This window comes from Zeugodacus cucurbitae, chromosome 3, assembly GCF_028554725.1.
Source record: "Zeugodacus cucurbitae isolate PBARC_wt_2022May chromosome 3, idZeuCucr1.2, whole genome shotgun sequence".
NCBI classification, from domain to species: domain Eukaryota; kingdom Metazoa; phylum Arthropoda; class Insecta; order Diptera; family Tephritidae; genus Zeugodacus; species Zeugodacus cucurbitae.
The window spans coordinates 59,072,501-59,086,817 of record NC_071668.1 but is presented as its reverse complement, the minus strand read 5'-3'; the positions used below and the strand labels follow the sequence as shown (position 1 = coordinate 59,086,817).

General features: G+C 34.5%; 5 protein-coding genes across 7 annotated transcripts; 2 read left to right on the top strand and 3 right to left on the bottom strand.

Moving 5' to 3' along the window:
* Positions 1–1,453: 1,453 nt before the first annotated feature.
* Positions 1,454–3,445, bottom strand: Hs2st (heparin sulfate O-sulfotransferase). Its single transcript, XM_011190518.3, has 8 exons — positions 2,970–3,445; positions 2,681–2,904; positions 2,559–2,604; positions 2,452–2,491; positions 2,248–2,386; positions 2,084–2,181; positions 1,895–2,017; positions 1,454–1,801 (listed from the first exon to the last, which is right to left on the bottom strand). The coding sequence occupies exons 1-8, from the start codon at positions 3,127–3,129 to the stop codon at positions 1,558–1,560; spliced, it is 1,074 nt and encodes a 357-aa protein (XP_011188820.1). The 5' UTR covers positions 3,130–3,445; the 3' UTR covers positions 1,454–1,557.
* Positions 3,446–3,656: 211 nt separating this feature from the next.
* Positions 3,657–5,259, top strand: LOC105216162 (zinc finger protein 287). The gene is made up of 2 exons (XM_011190516.3): positions 3,657–3,971; positions 4,026–5,259. Exons 1-2 carry the CDS (start codon positions 3,777–3,779, stop codon positions 5,193–5,195), a joined length of 1,365 nt encoding a protein of 454 aa, XP_011188818.2. The 5' UTR covers positions 3,657–3,776; the 3' UTR covers positions 5,196–5,259.
* LOC105216163 (alpha-ketoglutarate-dependent dioxygenase alkB homolog 4) lies at positions 5,237–6,408 on the bottom strand. The gene is made up of 2 exons (XM_011190517.3): positions 5,588–6,408; positions 5,237–5,523 (listed from the first exon to the last, which is right to left on the bottom strand). The coding sequence occupies exons 1-2, from the start codon at positions 6,313–6,315 to the stop codon at positions 5,310–5,312; spliced, it is 942 nt and encodes a 313-aa protein (XP_011188819.2). The 5' UTR covers positions 6,316–6,408; the 3' UTR covers positions 5,237–5,309.
* A 185-nt stretch (positions 6,409–6,593) lies between these two features.
* LOC105216161 (polyphosphoinositide phosphatase) lies at positions 6,594–9,647 on the top strand. The gene is made up of 3 exons (XM_011190515.3): positions 6,594–6,807; positions 6,864–8,490; positions 8,552–9,647. The coding sequence occupies exons 1-3, from the start codon at positions 6,727–6,729 to the stop codon at positions 9,436–9,438; spliced, it is 2,595 nt and encodes an 864-aa protein (XP_011188817.2). The 5' UTR covers positions 6,594–6,726; the 3' UTR covers positions 9,439–9,647.
* A 64-nt stretch (positions 9,648–9,711) lies between these two features.
* Positions 9,712–12,013, bottom strand: LOC105216160 (UDP-GlcNAc:betaGal beta-1,3-N-acetylglucosaminyltransferase-like protein 1). Of its 3 annotated transcripts, none has more exons than XM_029042836.2 (6): positions 11,673–12,013; positions 11,436–11,558; positions 10,981–11,332; positions 10,575–10,705; positions 10,015–10,507; positions 9,712–9,958 (listed from the first exon to the last, which is right to left on the bottom strand). In XM_029042836.2, the coding sequence occupies exons 2-6, from the start codon at positions 11,451–11,453 to the stop codon at positions 9,762–9,764; spliced, it is 1,191 nt and encodes a 396-aa protein (XP_028898669.2). In that variant the 5' UTR covers positions 11,454–11,558; positions 11,673–12,013; the 3' UTR covers positions 9,712–9,761. The 3 variants fall into 3 exon arrangements, with proteins under 3 accessions (XP_028898669.2, XP_011188815.2, XP_028898667.2); XM_011190513.3 differs by having other exon boundaries at positions 11,436–11,555; XM_029042834.2 differs by lacking the exon at positions 11,673–12,013 and having other exon boundaries at positions 11,436–11,623.
* Between the last annotated feature and the right edge of the window lie 2,304 nt (positions 12,014–14,317).

Genomic DNA, 14,317 nt, shown 5'->3' with positions numbered 1-14,317 from the left:
ATATGTGTATATGTATGTAGTTAGAAATGAACTTAAGACTCCGCACACAATTTAACTATGTTTTTTTCTATTATAGGACTACAATAATTTACAGTTTAGAGTTTTACATATAAATCTTACTAAAAAATTTTGATATGCTATACAATTTTACACTATTTTTTTTCTAAATTGTATATGTATGTTTGTTGCAACTGCAGTTTCACTAGTTATTGCTTATAATAAGATTTAAGTAATAGAAAATTACTTAGAAAAGAAAATTAAAATAAAAAAATTTAATTTAAAAATAAAAAAATTAAAAAAAAAAAACAAAAATAAATACAAAAAAAATATAAAAGAAGAATTAAAAAAATTGTAATAAAAAATGTATAAAAAATAAATAAATGAAATTAAAAAAAGTAACAAAATAAAATAACAAACAAACAAAATTTAAAAAAATAATAATTAAATTATTAAAATTTAAACAAATTTATTTAGAAGCAATTTTAAAGGAGATTTACTTATTAAAAAATAATATAAAAGTATAATTAAATGCAATCAGAAAAAAATTAAATAAAAATGAAAAAAAATATATTTTAAATAAATTAAAAAAAAACTAAAATAAAACTGAAAAAATAATCAAAATGATTACTTAAATTAGAATAAGTATTAAAAAAAATAAATAAATAAAAAAATAATAATAAATATATATAAAAAAATTAAAAAAAATATAATAATATATATTAGATTAAAAAACCTAAAAAAACAATTCGAAAAGAATAGTTTTATAAAATTAAAAATTATAAAAATTAAATAAAAAAATTATAAACAAATATAAAAATTAAAAAAAAAATTATAAACAAATATAAAAATTGTATAATTATTTTCGCATAAAACAATAAATTTATAAAATTCAAAATTCTAAAAAAATTAAATAAAAAAATTATAAACAAATATAAAAATATATTATAATTGTCTTCACATATTTGTCATTGCTTAGTCAGCTTTTTACATATTTAAGGGTCTTATTTTCATATTAAGTACTTGGCTGCGCAGCAATAAGTATTGCGCAAAAAAGATTAAAGAATAGTAAAATAGAAATATATAAACAACAACCAAAAATACTACAGTGTCATTATACAAACAAAAAGTAAAGATAAAATTAAAAATATGACTACAATTGGAGGGTCCGTGTAATAATGTGTATACAGCTGCCATGTTATATTAGGAGTTTCACAAACGATGAATAAAATATGCGCTAATAGTAAATATGTCAACAGGTTGCGCACATAAAATCAATAAAAAATACACAATAATAAAAAAATAATAAAAAAAAAATTTAAAAAAAAATAAAATTAAAAAAAAAAATAAAAAATTAAAAAAAATAAAATAAAAAAAAATTATATAAAATTAAAAAAAAAAAATAAAAAAAAAATAAAAAAAAAAAATTAAAAACAAAATATTAAAAAAAAATAATTAAAAAAAAATTATATAAAAAATCACACTCCCAATTTACTTTCTCACATTTGTGCATTTTTTGCGCATCTTTGACGTTTTCGCAATCGCATTACGCAACTGCTATCATTTTGGTCTTATCTTCTCGTACATGAATTTTTGCAAATGCTTATTATCGGGCACAGTCAATTTGCGTTTATTATATTCGAATTGTGTCAATGCAAATTCGTATAGCTCATTCTCCATTTGCCAGATTTTCGTTTTATGTATGGTGTTGATTGTATCGTCGTTGGGTGAAATCTTCCATGACGTTTGACGTAGATGGGATTTATTGGAATGTTGATAGTGTTCGCGGAAACCGTGAAATATGCTGAAAAAAAAACAAAAAAAAAAAAGGCGAAAACAATGACATGTTATTGTTGTACTCAATTGTGTGTTTGTTTATTTGCTTCTATATATTTACCGCGGTAATGAACGCTCAAGCAGATCTACAAAGTCCTCCATTTGCTCTGTAACACCAACCAGAAAATATTCATTAACCAAGTTATGTTTAGCTTGATTTAATGCCCACTCGCTGCCTGGCTCCCTAAAATTAATTACAATAATTTGTTTGAGATCTTTATGTGCAATGATTAGATATGATATCACATACCAGCATTCTGCTGCGTGACCGCAAAAGAATGGTATTTGCAGCCACATATTCTTCGGATCACAGTCTGGTTGTTTGGATAAAACACATTCATCGAAAGTCTGTAAGGCAACATTTTATGTATATTATTATATGTAAAAAGTAAAAATTATATGGAGCATACTCACAATTTTATTACCCGCCTTTTTACGTACTAAATTCGGACGATAATTATCACCATAACGTAGAAAATAATAGTATGAAACTAGCCTATCCAAGGGCTTACGTACTATATTGATATAAATAGGTTTGTGCGCAATTTGAAATCTGCAGGTAAATAAGTAAAATATTAGTAAAAGCAAGCAATTATAAAATAATATTCTAGTAATTACTTGGAAAAGTCCAAAAACGCCATATGACCATGATAAAGTGCTAGATTATAAGAAAATATTTGAAATTATTACTACATTTTGAAACACTTAAAAGCAAACGCACTTACCCGGCTTCATTTCATGCCATTTGGTGACGTTACGCACAAACGTAATCTGCAAAAAAATTGCGCAAATATTTGTTATTTTTTATATTCATAATCACTTTTCAACTTCCGCCAGCGTTACTTACCTGATTGGGCAGCGAGAGCACATGCATATTTGCTGTGACATTTATATGCAAGACATGAAATTTATTACGCTTACATAAATCGTAAGCAATGTTAACAAAACTGGTGGAGCCCGTTTTGGGCACACGATTATACAGCACTACTAATTGTTCTTCATAATCGAAATTATCCAGAGCTAGTGTGCCACCATTTGCCGCGGCTGCTATGCGGCCCAAAGGTTTTATCGCTTTAAGAAAAAAGAAATAATTTAGATTTAGTAAACATATAAAATATATAGGCCTTCCTACTAACCATTACTCCAAGTCTCTTCAATGCGCACCTCCGATGTCCATATGTACCAATAGGCACCCAATCCCATTAGACATAGCGCACTAAAGACAAACCAATGCAATGGCTTCCAACCGACCAACATTTTTTTCAATTTCTTATGCCAACACAATAGCCACTTCATCTTTATCAACAACAACAAACGTTTTTCACTACGTTAAGATATGCACTCTGCTGCTGTCTGGCACTCATTTTCGCTGATATCTCTGTGTACGCAACACTTGTTTACACATTTAGCTAAGTTTAATTATTTAACATTTGATAAATTTAAGAATTTGTTGCACGAAAGCAGCTGGTGTAGTTAGAAAACTGAAAACACCCTTTACCTGTCGACTGCTAATTGAAAGCTGTAATGTCAATCAGCTGTTTGTGGTTAAACAAATGTTGGAATGCATTCCATGATGTTGCCGGATGGGTTAAATAATTTCAATTGATTTCTCGTTTCACTACCAAACTAAAATCTAACCCAAAATATAATTAATTGGTATTATTTACATAAGAAATATTATTTTTTTTATTCGTTAAATTGTATTATTTAATTAGTTATTGAATAGACCACCCTATAGCAAGTCACTTTAACCAACCCATTTTGAGTATATTTATTTATTTTTATTTATTTACCTCACTATATACCCAAATTGACCCACCGTGCCGTTTGTAGAGTTTGTCAATAGTGCGCGTTGAAGATTTTCAAAGTGTAGTAGCTTTCTGGATTTTGTAGTCGTTCTTCTATTTTTTGCATTAAAACAACAAAAAATTGTATACAAATAAATGGAAATTGAGTTAAACTCTGGTAATCTACGTAATTTATGTCGTATTTGTTTGGGTGCTGGTGATTACAATCTGTGGGAACACAAAGTGAATTGGAGCGACAATGCGACTGAAAACGATTCACTGGAGTCAGACACGCAAGTTGCAGAAACGATTACGATACACGAAGTATTGCAAATGTATAACGATTGGCAGGTAAATTTGATAATACTCTCCGATAATTAGTATTTACAATTCTCTTATTTGCAGCATACAATACTTGAACTGGACGTTGAATTGCAACTGATTTGCAAAGAATGCTTGCATGAGTTACAGCCACAATATCAGTTCTACAAACGCTTACGCGCTGCTAACAAACAAATAACACAATTATATGAAGAAGCACTGCAGCAAGAAGCGGGTAAAGCAACTATAACGCCCGAGCCAGTGGTCACCGAGCATGTAGAGTATGATAACAATTTAGTTGAATATTTAGATTATGCAACAGAGCAGCCACAAACTGAACTGCACGTGAAATCTGCACAATGTGTCGAAAGCATAGTTTCAGCGCCTTTACAAGTACAAACCACACTTAAACAAACTGAGAAGCGTAAATTTGCAAAGAATCCAAAATTCATACTCACAGGCGGTGTAACGCAATTACTTACACATGCTACGGGTGCTACTACATTTGAGCCACCAGTGGAGGCCATTACGCAGCAATCTGATACGCATACGCTTTATAGTCCACATAAACGAAAAAGAAAAGGAGATGATGTGGAGCTACATAAACAGCTGGAGAAAAAGGAAAGAAGTAATCACAATTTCTTTCGAGAACACATACCAAATGTTATAGACGAAGGGTGTACTACGAATGATTATATTATTGAACAAAAAGAGCAAGAAGAAATCGCACATGAAGTACCGCCAAATGAATTAATTGAGTATGCTACAGGTGAACAATACCAAACACTTATCACTAGCAACCACATTGAGAAACCGCTTGAAATCGAAAATGACGCTGAGGCTGCACTACCATTTTCAACAGTGAGCGCTGATGATGCTGGTCGCTCCATATACGTGTGCAAATATTGCCCACAAGCTTTTACGGCGCCTTGCTTTCTGCTAACGCATGCACGCAAGTCGCATGTTTGTACGCATTGTAGCAAAGCCTATGTTAAAACTACAGATTTATTTGCACATTTAAGAGAATCACATAAAGATTATAAATGTAAATATTGCGGCAAAGAGCTTAGTTCAAATGGCAACTTGCGCGCACATATAAAACGTATACATCCTTTAACGACGAGTGATATACAACCAACACACATTATTAAGAATTTCGTTATGGGAAATAGTAAAGAAGATAGTGGTGATGGTGGCGGGGAAAACATTTACATAGATGACGCTGCGCAACATATAGCTGAATATCTTGACTGAAATAAATTTGTCCAAATTTTATTGTAAAGGAAAAATAAAACTTTGTTTATTTATGAAACTATAATTCAGTTAAAATGTACATTTATTTCTAAAAATTAAGAAAAATACAATTTACTAAATTACTTCTGTAATTGCATTGTTGGTGTCCGTCCAGAAATTTTGTGCATTCTGTGTTACTTCATTTCCTTTCTCCTTGTCTTCACCGTCAATATACATTGGCGTAAATTCACGATAAGCAATACACACACGCCTGGTTTTCACGTCCTCACGCAAAACTGCATGCTCGAATTGGTAGCGTGCAGGGCCGTACATTACCATGAGTGATAGGCTAAGAAAAATTAAATAAAAATTAATTTAACAAAATTACAACAAACATTTTCAGCTACACTCACTTCGGCATCGCTACACGTATAACTTTATCTTTGAATAATTCTAATTCCTTCACTTCCATCAACGGTAACAGTAATTGCTTCTCATACTCTGACACCAAATCCAAATTATATTTTTGTGGATTTATGGTAGCATCGAAAGAGGTCAACGTCAACACTGCATCACCGAGGCAATTCACAGTCACCACGCGTTCTCCCCAAATCCAACAATCATCTACATGTGGATCAATGGAGGCACCCTTTGTGGGCTCATACTCTAGAGAGCATTGTTCTATGGTCTGAAAGTCGCGCAACAACGGCAACTCACGTAGGCGTTGTTGTATAAAACGTGTACTAGCTGGAAAACCATTGAAGCTACCATTTTTTAGTTTACGTTGACGAAAATTAGTTTTTGGTCCAAAATTTTGCTTTCGCCGACCACTTTGTGATATGTCCCACGGCAACGCATCTAAATTTTCCATTAACTCCTCACTTTCATGTGTTTTCAAAAACTGCTCTTGCACAAACATGCCAGGAAACGGCAATCCTTCATTGCCATTGTGTGCTGGATGTTGTTCACGCACTTCAAATGGGTTCCAACCTTCAAATAGGCGCTCGCACAAGGGACAAAACGAGAATGCTTGTAGTGCTTTGAGTTGTTCAATTAGTGATGGTTTTTGTATGTTAAAGTCTTTTTCACATTGTAGACAGGTGCGTACACCTTTGCAACCGCAAGGACGTTGGGTATTCATTGGTTATAGAGCGGTGTTTTATTTATGCAGGTTTTAATTAAAACACTAAAATTTAAATAATTTATAAGTTCAACAACTAAGAGCAGCTGATTGTACACTTTGCCATATCAGTGCGTTTATATACAAGAATTTACTTCTAGACTTTTAAATTTAATATTATTTATTAACAATAATTATTTAATAAAATTAAATTTTTTGTTTTATAAAAACAAATCGGTTTAAAAAAGAATTGCAATTGTAACACGTTCTACCATCTACCACAACATGGCAACGCCAACGTGTTATCACAAAACGAACAGTCAGCTGGTATTATTTTCTGGGATTTGTTATTTGTTTAGTCATCAGAAAGCAATGAAATTTGTTTATAATATTCATGAAAATTGCTAAAACTCGAACAATTGCCATCACAAAATGAATAACAGTAATCCAAACATATTTTTTAATCCACTTATTAGTGGCATACAAAAGGTGGTACTTTACGAAACGCGCACTGTGAGTAATTCCGGGTATAGATATTTTCCTGTTTTTTCTAATTGTGAAAATTTTAGCGTCTCTACCTAGTGGGCAGCAATAATCGTGAAACGCGTTTTCGCATGCTTACCATTGATCGCACACAGCATGATCGTGTTGTCATCGATGAGAATCCCAATGAACTGAATGCATTGGAAATACGCAGATTCCTCATTTCACTCGGCAGCTCACCGCGCATTACCTCCGCCTATGGTGTGCTTGGTTTTGTGCGCTTTCTCGAAGGCTACTATCTGCTGCTTGTCACAAAGCGCAAATGTTGCGCGCATATTGGCATGCATTTGATTTACACCATAAAGGATACGGTCATGGTGCGCGTAAATGAACCGACAACATTGCGTGCACCGCACCCCTATGAAGAACGTTATAAGAAAATGTTTCAGAGCATCGATTTGCGTAGTAATTTTTATTTTTCCTATTCATATGACATAACGCGTACGCTACAGTATAATGAGTCGGCACCGCGTTTTGTAGGACCCAATGTAGATTTGGACAACGATGAGCCATTGCCCGCCTGGGATACACTCACCAATAATGTTGTTGCACCGGACGAGCGTGTGAACTATGCATTTCGCAGCAACCCACGTACGCGCTTTGTCTGGAATGCGTTCCTCTTGCAGCCAATGCGTGGCATTGTGCTGAAGGATTGGATGTTGGAAGTGACACATGGCTACATTAGTCAGTCGTGTATCAGCGTGTTTGGACGTCATGTTAATGTGTGTTTGATTGCAAGGCGCAGTACACGCTTTGCGGGTACAAGATTTCTAAAGCGCGGCGCCAATCGTATGGGTGATGTGGCAAATGAAGTGGAGACGGAACAAATAGTCACGGATGGACAACGTATGTGCTCATTCACACAAATGCGTGGCTCAGTGCCTTCGCACTGGTCACAGGATGTGATCAAAATGGTACCGAAACCTCAAATACAATTAGATATTTGTGATCCATATGCGCAAACACCAGCTCGTCACTTCGATCGTCTACTCTTCCACTATGGTTCACCGCTAATTATGTTGAATTTGGTGAAGAAACGCGAGAAGCGTAAACATGAGTCGATTATCTCCAAGGAGTTGGTTTATAGCATACGTTACTTGAATCAGTTCTTGCCACCGCAACACCGCATGAAGCACATACATTTCGATATGGCGCGCAAGAGTCGTGGTGGTGGCAATGTTATGGAAATGTTGGCAGACATTGCGGAGAGCGTAGTGCAACAAAATGGTATGTTTTTCAAGGCGCGCGGTAGTGCATGCACATTCCAAACAGGCATAGTGCGTACGAATTGCGTCGATTGCTTAGATCGCACCAACACGGCACAATTCGCGATTGGCAAGTGCGCGTTGGGTCACCAGCTGGAACGTTTGGGTTTTGTTAAATCCGCCAAACTCGAGTTCGACTCGGATTGTGTGACGATGTTGGAGAATCTGTACGAGGAGCATGGCGATACGCTGGCCTTGCAATATGGCGGCTCACAGCTGGTACATCGCATCAAAACCTATCGTAAAACAGCGGCATGGGCTTCGCAAGGCAATGATATAATGCAAACATTGAGCCGCTACTACAGTAATACTTTCAGTGATACGGAGAAACAGCATAGCATTAATCTCTTTTTGGGCTACTACATACCCAGCAGAAGTCACACGAAGCGTAGGTTACCTAAATTTTTTTAAATGTTTCATATTTTTATGATTTCTTTCCTTATTTGCAGAGAATCAACCGATTTGGGAGCTACAGACCGACTACTACATGCACAATGTTTACAAGCCGCTCACACCAGAGAATGAAACACGTCTCATTACCGACTGGGTGCGTCACAAAGTGCGCTCATGTCTGCCCTGCTCCACTTCAGACTCCAATAAAATTGTTAAAGAACTATTTCGCGTGCATTCCAAAGGTCTCGAAATGATTGATTCCTACTCGAATTATCATCAGTCATTTAAATGGACCGATCTCAGTGAGCACATAGCTTTCGAGATTAGCCAACTGGCACTACGTTATATGCCGACATTCCGCACTAACTACTCGCCATTCCAGCGTCAAATACAGGATCGCAAAGCACGCAAAAATCCCAATCTCACCGGTCAAAGTTCGACCAGCTCAACCAATAGCAATTCATCGAGTTCTAGCGAAGCGGATGATAGCTCCTCCGATGAGGATATAAGCGCCGGCTATGCTGTTAAGGATGCCAATCAAACTGAGTTGTTGGAGCAAGAGCCATTCACATTGGAATCGGTATTGCCGCCTATGGAGGAAGTTTATGGTTGCAAGATTACCAATCCAACGAAAGCGAATATGGATATATACCGCAAATATGTGCAGTTCAGCAAATTATCGAGTGGCAATAATAATGCTTTTGCGCTTTCAACCGCGGCAGCCCCGCGTGAACGTGATAACGAAATGGCTAAGCTAAAGCGTGGCATATTGAAACCAATTAGTAATTTTGGTACCGATTCATATTTGCAAGTGAAACCGCCAACAGTGAGTGAGGAAAGTCAGAAAATATATGCGGAATATTGCAAAGTGCCGCGTAACTTTAATGCTGTGCCGAAATTCGAAGAGTTCGATGTGCTATATCGCTATGTGCAAATGCTCTAAAGTGTGTGATTGAGTGTATAGTGATGTCTGATAAAGTATTAACATTAACCACTAAAAGTAATATAATTATTAAGCATATTGTTTGTAATCTGTCATTTTATGAAAATTTTATATTGTTTTGTTTCGTCTTTTATGCGCGTTATATTTATTAAAATTGTTTGCTAATATATTATCACAATTGTATGATATTGTGTCAAACACAAACTTAACACAGGAGTGGTTTGCATATGCCTTAAATATTATTAATATTTGTATATATAACCTAGAAGTTACGTTTCAACATCAAAAATAATGCACTTTGTGTTTGCACACACCACAACGATTTACGTAAATAGCACGTAATCATGTCCTTCGCACAAATTTAAACTATTTAAATTCGCCTCAAAAGCACCATTGGTGAGATCTAATTTCATGCAAATAAGCAGTGGTGGACGCGCACGCGTAAAATGCACAATGGGCACCAAATACGTGAAACGATGCGCCTTTTCATCGTAATGATTGTAAGATTTGTTTATTTTCTCTAAAACAAAAAAAAATATTTTTCACTATTGTTTTAAACACACATACATAACTTACTTTCATCCACGTCACAGAAGGCACGCACTTTGCATTTGTACGCTTGTGGTAAATCGCGAAAAAACTTACGTCCCCTTTTACCCGCATTCCATATGGTGAAACCACTGCGCCAGGGTTCACAACACAAAACATGCGTAAGCAAATGTTGCATACGCAATTGCCAAATCGTTTCGGCCACAATAGAGAATGTAGTCGCCGCCGCATGATAACGATAGAGTAGCAAGCATTCATCTACGCGCAACACACGTCCACCGCGATCGAGATGCGCATAGAAGAAGATGAGATCTTCGGGTGTGCCATAACCGTGTTCGCTAAAACCACCCGGTATGTGTTGGTAGACTTGGCGATGGCACAGCCAAGTGGGCATAATCACTGTTGGACCATTCGCCGTGTATATCTGTAGCGTCAATTTTGTAGCATCCAGTTCATTTGCCCAACGTGTGAAGCGGCAGGTGGAATTCGGTGGTGTGCGCACGAACTTGCAACCAATGAGCTTGAAAGTTTTAATATTTAAATGAAAAAAAAAAATATATTAAAATTTAATATAAAACTATACGCACGGCATCTTTATTAGCGCGCGCCAACAAATATTGCTGTTGTATGCGCGTTGGCAGCATTTCATCGTCAATATCTTGAAAACACAAGTAAGCACCGTGCGCCACTTCTATAGCACGATTACGACCATAACCCACTGGTGGTGTATATAAAACACAAATAATTAAATTTTACACTTTCAAAATTATAAAATTAAAAAAAAATTAAATTAAAAAATATTTAAATTAAAAAAATTTAAATTAAAAAATATTTACATTAAAAAAATTTAAATTAAAAAAAAATTTAAATTAAAAAAAATTTAAATTAAAAAAATTTAAATTAAAAAAAAAATTAAATTAAAAAAAATTTAAATTAAAAAAAAAATTTAAATTAAAAAAAAAAACAATTTTAAATTTACAAATCCGCACTCACCTCCTTTCGGTTTTCCACTTTCATTTCGCACTATAAACATCCGTATCCGTTGTCTACGACATTTGCGTTGCCAAACTCTCAACATTGCTTGTGTGCCATCCGTACTGCAGTCATCAAAGACACAAACCTCAATTTGAAACTTTCGCTTGCATTCCACTTCCTCTGTTTCGTCGCCGGCTGACGTCACAGGTAACAACAACAACTCATTGCCGTCCACCCACTTGTGCATTTGTTTTGATTGTTGTTGCTGCTGTTGCATATGCACCGATTGCACAGCTGTGCATTGTCGGAGTATCGACCGAAAACAATTGTCAACCCACTTTTCGCCATTGAGGACAGTGACAATTATAGACTATTATGGCATATTTTTTTTCATTCACATAACAAAAATGAGGAAATACAAAATGTTTTCATATTTCATTTAAATTAATATCTTTTACAACACTTCAACGTACCACTGTATCCTCGCACATTGATGGGGATGACGTACAACAAAAAATACAATTGCCGGCAGCAACACAACAATCTGATTGGAGCAGAAATCCAGTTGAAAATGCATATGTGGCGCTGCCAGACTGCTGACAGTGTGAAATTAGAAATTAATTTGACATTTTTTCCACGAACACAATAAAATTTATTTGAAATATTTTCTTTCAAAACAAATCGAAAAAATGAAATATATACACACTCACAATAGCCTACAAATAATGTCTATAAATAGCCACAACAGCATAGCAATTGATTTCCCTTATCTGGTAACACGCACTTCCTTTCGCTGTTGTGGATGACATTTGTGAAGCATTGTGTGGAATTTATTCCCGCGTTTAAATGTAATTTGTCAAAGTGCGTTGTTCTTCAAATCTTATCAATTTTCACCTTCGTTTACGGTTTAATTGAAAAATGTTATTAAAAATGTGTTTTTGATTTGATAGGCGTGTCTTTTGTGTTGTTCAACTTTCAATGTGCTTGCCGGCAAGTGTGAAAATAAAGTGAACTGAAGACTATTGCCCACCAGTTGCTGTGTCGAAAGTTGCAAGCCAGAATGTTAAAAACGTTTAGTGATAAAAAGTTGTGTTTTAGCTCAAATGGTACATTAATGAAACAATTGTTGCTGTCATTTTTGTTAAATGATGTGTCAAAATCATGAGCTGTAGATATGTAGTGTGAGAAAAGTGTTTCTTAAGTGTGACAAGCAATCGCTGCATGTTTTCTTATACATATATATACATGCATTCATATATCATTCGGTGGGTGTTTAATGGATATTTTTGTATATGTATATGTGGCTTTCTACAAAAGGATATGTGCTGAAAATGAGCAAATTTGACTGAAATTCATCACCAACTAATTGGGGTAAGTGTAAGTATCAATAATACGCAATTTATCGTTTAGTAAAGCTATTAAATTACCTATACATTGACATTTGCTTTAGTAGCCGGTCTGTCCAGTCAATTTTAGGTTGGCTATTTCTAAAGAAGGGTCAACACACTAACAATTTTATTGACAAAACTTGCTATATTTTTTCTTAAATTTGTTTACAATTATTCTACCAATTATTCGTCTATTTACTTTTAACGAAAATCAAGCACAATGAAACATAAAGTTTATTTGAGATTAGGCATTTAATTAGCAACTATTTGCATATATCTTTGATATCATGATAATCGAAAGTCTGATGTTAAAATGTATATGTAATTACCATTGTCACATATCATTATTTTTATCTTTTAGAAAAAAAATTTTAATTATTTCTAGGAATAGATTTGTATTTATAAGACATCTATATTTTTTTTATTTATCTGATATTTAGACATAATAATTACGTCTAATGATACTCATAATTTTTGATTTTTTATTCTCAATTATGTACTGGCTTTATAAACGTGTGGACCTTATATATGTGGTCCAATTTTTAATGACGCTTTAAAGTGATATCCGTCCATCTTCTTCATTACTTCCGGTTTATGGATTTTTCAAATTTGATATACAATTTAGCTTGTAATGCCAGCCCTTATTGCCCTTATTCCCGTTGTCGTTATCGTTTTAAAACGAAATAAGTACGCCTATTTGGCATTCCTGTTAGTGTTATCGAAAATAAATTGAGATTTCCTAATTAGAAACGAGTAGAGAAATGACATAGAAACAGTCGTTCTTTGTATTTGCTATAAAAAACAGCGACATAGAAACGACGCGGTTGTTTGAAGGAATATTTGGAGTGAAGATGAAAATTCCAAAACGGAAACAATTTGAAATTTTAATTTCTGCAATGGAAAAATATCCTGCATATGCGAAGAAGTTTAGAAAAGGGATACAACTTTTAAATTTCGATTTTTTGGAGAGATTTTTCCATTTCGCGTCGGAGTTGGTTGGGATAAAGTTAATAAAATGGCATTTTTATATCTTAGACTATATTTAAGATTTGGAAGCTCTTAAAATTCAGAACGATAAAAAAGAATGGTACACACCAAGTCCGAAGCTAGAGCAACAAGAGGAGGTGTTAATAAACAGATACCACTATCTCCTTTGGAAGAAACTGTTGCGAATTTGCTCAAAGCGAGGAGCATGAGTCGCTGGAAGTATCACATATTTTAGAAGAAAGTCACAACAACTTCTTTTGGTAAACACGATTAATATTCATGTTTAAACAGGAGTTTAAAATTGAAAAGGAATGCGTTACATAATTTTTTTTTAATGTTCGTTTTATGAAGAACTTCGAGTTAATGAAGTTTGAGTTATGGAAGTTCAACTGTAGTTATTGTCGAGGTACTCGACGTTGAGTTGCCGGTGTGCCAAATAAAATAAGATGATTAGTTTTAAATATAAATTGAATTTAGTGTATTTGGGTGAGTAGGGTATAATGAGTATACAATGTGTGTGTGTGTATTAGTTATACAAATGAGTGGGTTTAAATGTATGTTTGTTAGTAGATCATTCGCAATTTAGGATTAATTATAAACAATATTTATAAATATAACCTTCGAGTTGGGTGGGTAATCCCGCGATGATTTGATGATCCTCTATTGGGTTTGTTGTTTTCCTGGGGTGATCCGGTTTGGCGCTTTTTGTCCGTCCGTGTGTTTTTTCTTCCTTCTTGGGTTGTTATTCTTGTTGTTGTGTATATTCGCGGGTTATGTTGGCGCTGTTGTGCATTATGCAGGGTTGTGTTCATCTGGCATGAACATCCCGGCCGCCTTGAAGGGTCTGCGAATAAAACTTATTAGTTAAGGGTCTTGATACGGGTTAATCAGAAATCTTGGGGTCTAAATCGCACAAGCACCGGTTAGAGTCCAACCGAGTGCGGTGTTTTGTGCGATCACGATAGAACTTTTCCTGGGTG

What these genes read in the sequence shown, in the direction of transcription:
- Hs2st (XM_011190518.3), bottom strand. Translation starts at nt 3,129, where the DNA reads ATGAAGTGGCTATTGTGTTGGCATAAGAAATTGAAAAAAATGTTGGTC. An exon ending in ATGGCATGAAATGAAGCCGG is followed by an intron (nt 2,492 to 2,558) that starts GTAAGTGCGTTT and finishes CTTATAATCTAG; the next exon opens with CACTTTATCATGGTCATATG. An exon ending in CTTGAGCGTTCATTACCGCG is followed by an intron (nt 1,802 to 1,894) that starts GTAAATATATAG and finishes TTTTTTTTTCAG; the next exon opens with CATATTTCACGGTTTCCGCG.
- LOC105216162 (XM_011190516.3), top strand. Translation starts at nt 3,777, where the DNA reads ATGGAAATTGAGTTAAACTCTGGTAATCTACGTAATTTATGTCGTATT. An exon ending in AAATGTATAACGATTGGCAG is followed by an intron (nt 3,972 to 4,025) that starts GTAAATTTGATA and finishes TCTTATTTGCAG; the next exon opens with CATACAATACTTGAACTGGA.
- LOC105216163 (XM_011190517.3), bottom strand. Translation starts at nt 6,315, where the DNA reads ATGAATACCCAACGTCCTTGCGGTTGCAAAGGTGTACGCACCTGTCTA. An exon ending in ATACGTGTAGCGATGCCGAA is followed by an intron (nt 5,524 to 5,587) that starts GTGAGTGTAGCT and finishes AATTTTTCTTAG; the next exon opens with CCTATCACTCATGGTAATGT.
- LOC105216161 (XM_011190515.3), top strand. Translation starts at nt 6,727, where the DNA reads ATGAATAACAGTAATCCAAACATATTTTTTAATCCACTTATTAGTGGC. An exon ending in TACTTTACGAAACGCGCACT is followed by an intron (nt 6,808 to 6,863) that starts GTGAGTAATTCC and finishes TGAAAATTTTAG; the next exon opens with CGTCTCTACCTAGTGGGCAG. An exon ending in CAGCAGAAGTCACACGAAGC is followed by an intron (nt 8,491 to 8,551) that starts GTAGGTTACCTA and finishes CCTTATTTGCAG; the next exon opens with AGAATCAACCGATTTGGGAG.
- LOC105216160 (XM_029042836.2), bottom strand. An exon ending in CGCGCGCTAATAAAGATGCC is followed by an intron (nt 10,508 to 10,574) that starts GTGCGTATAGTT and finishes AAAACTTTCAAG; the next exon opens with CTCATTGGTTGCAAGTTCGT. An exon ending in CTTCTGTGACGTGGATGAAA is followed by an intron (nt 9,959 to 10,014) that starts GTAAGTTATGTA and finishes TTTTTGTTTTAG; the next exon opens with AGAAAATAAACAAATCTTAC.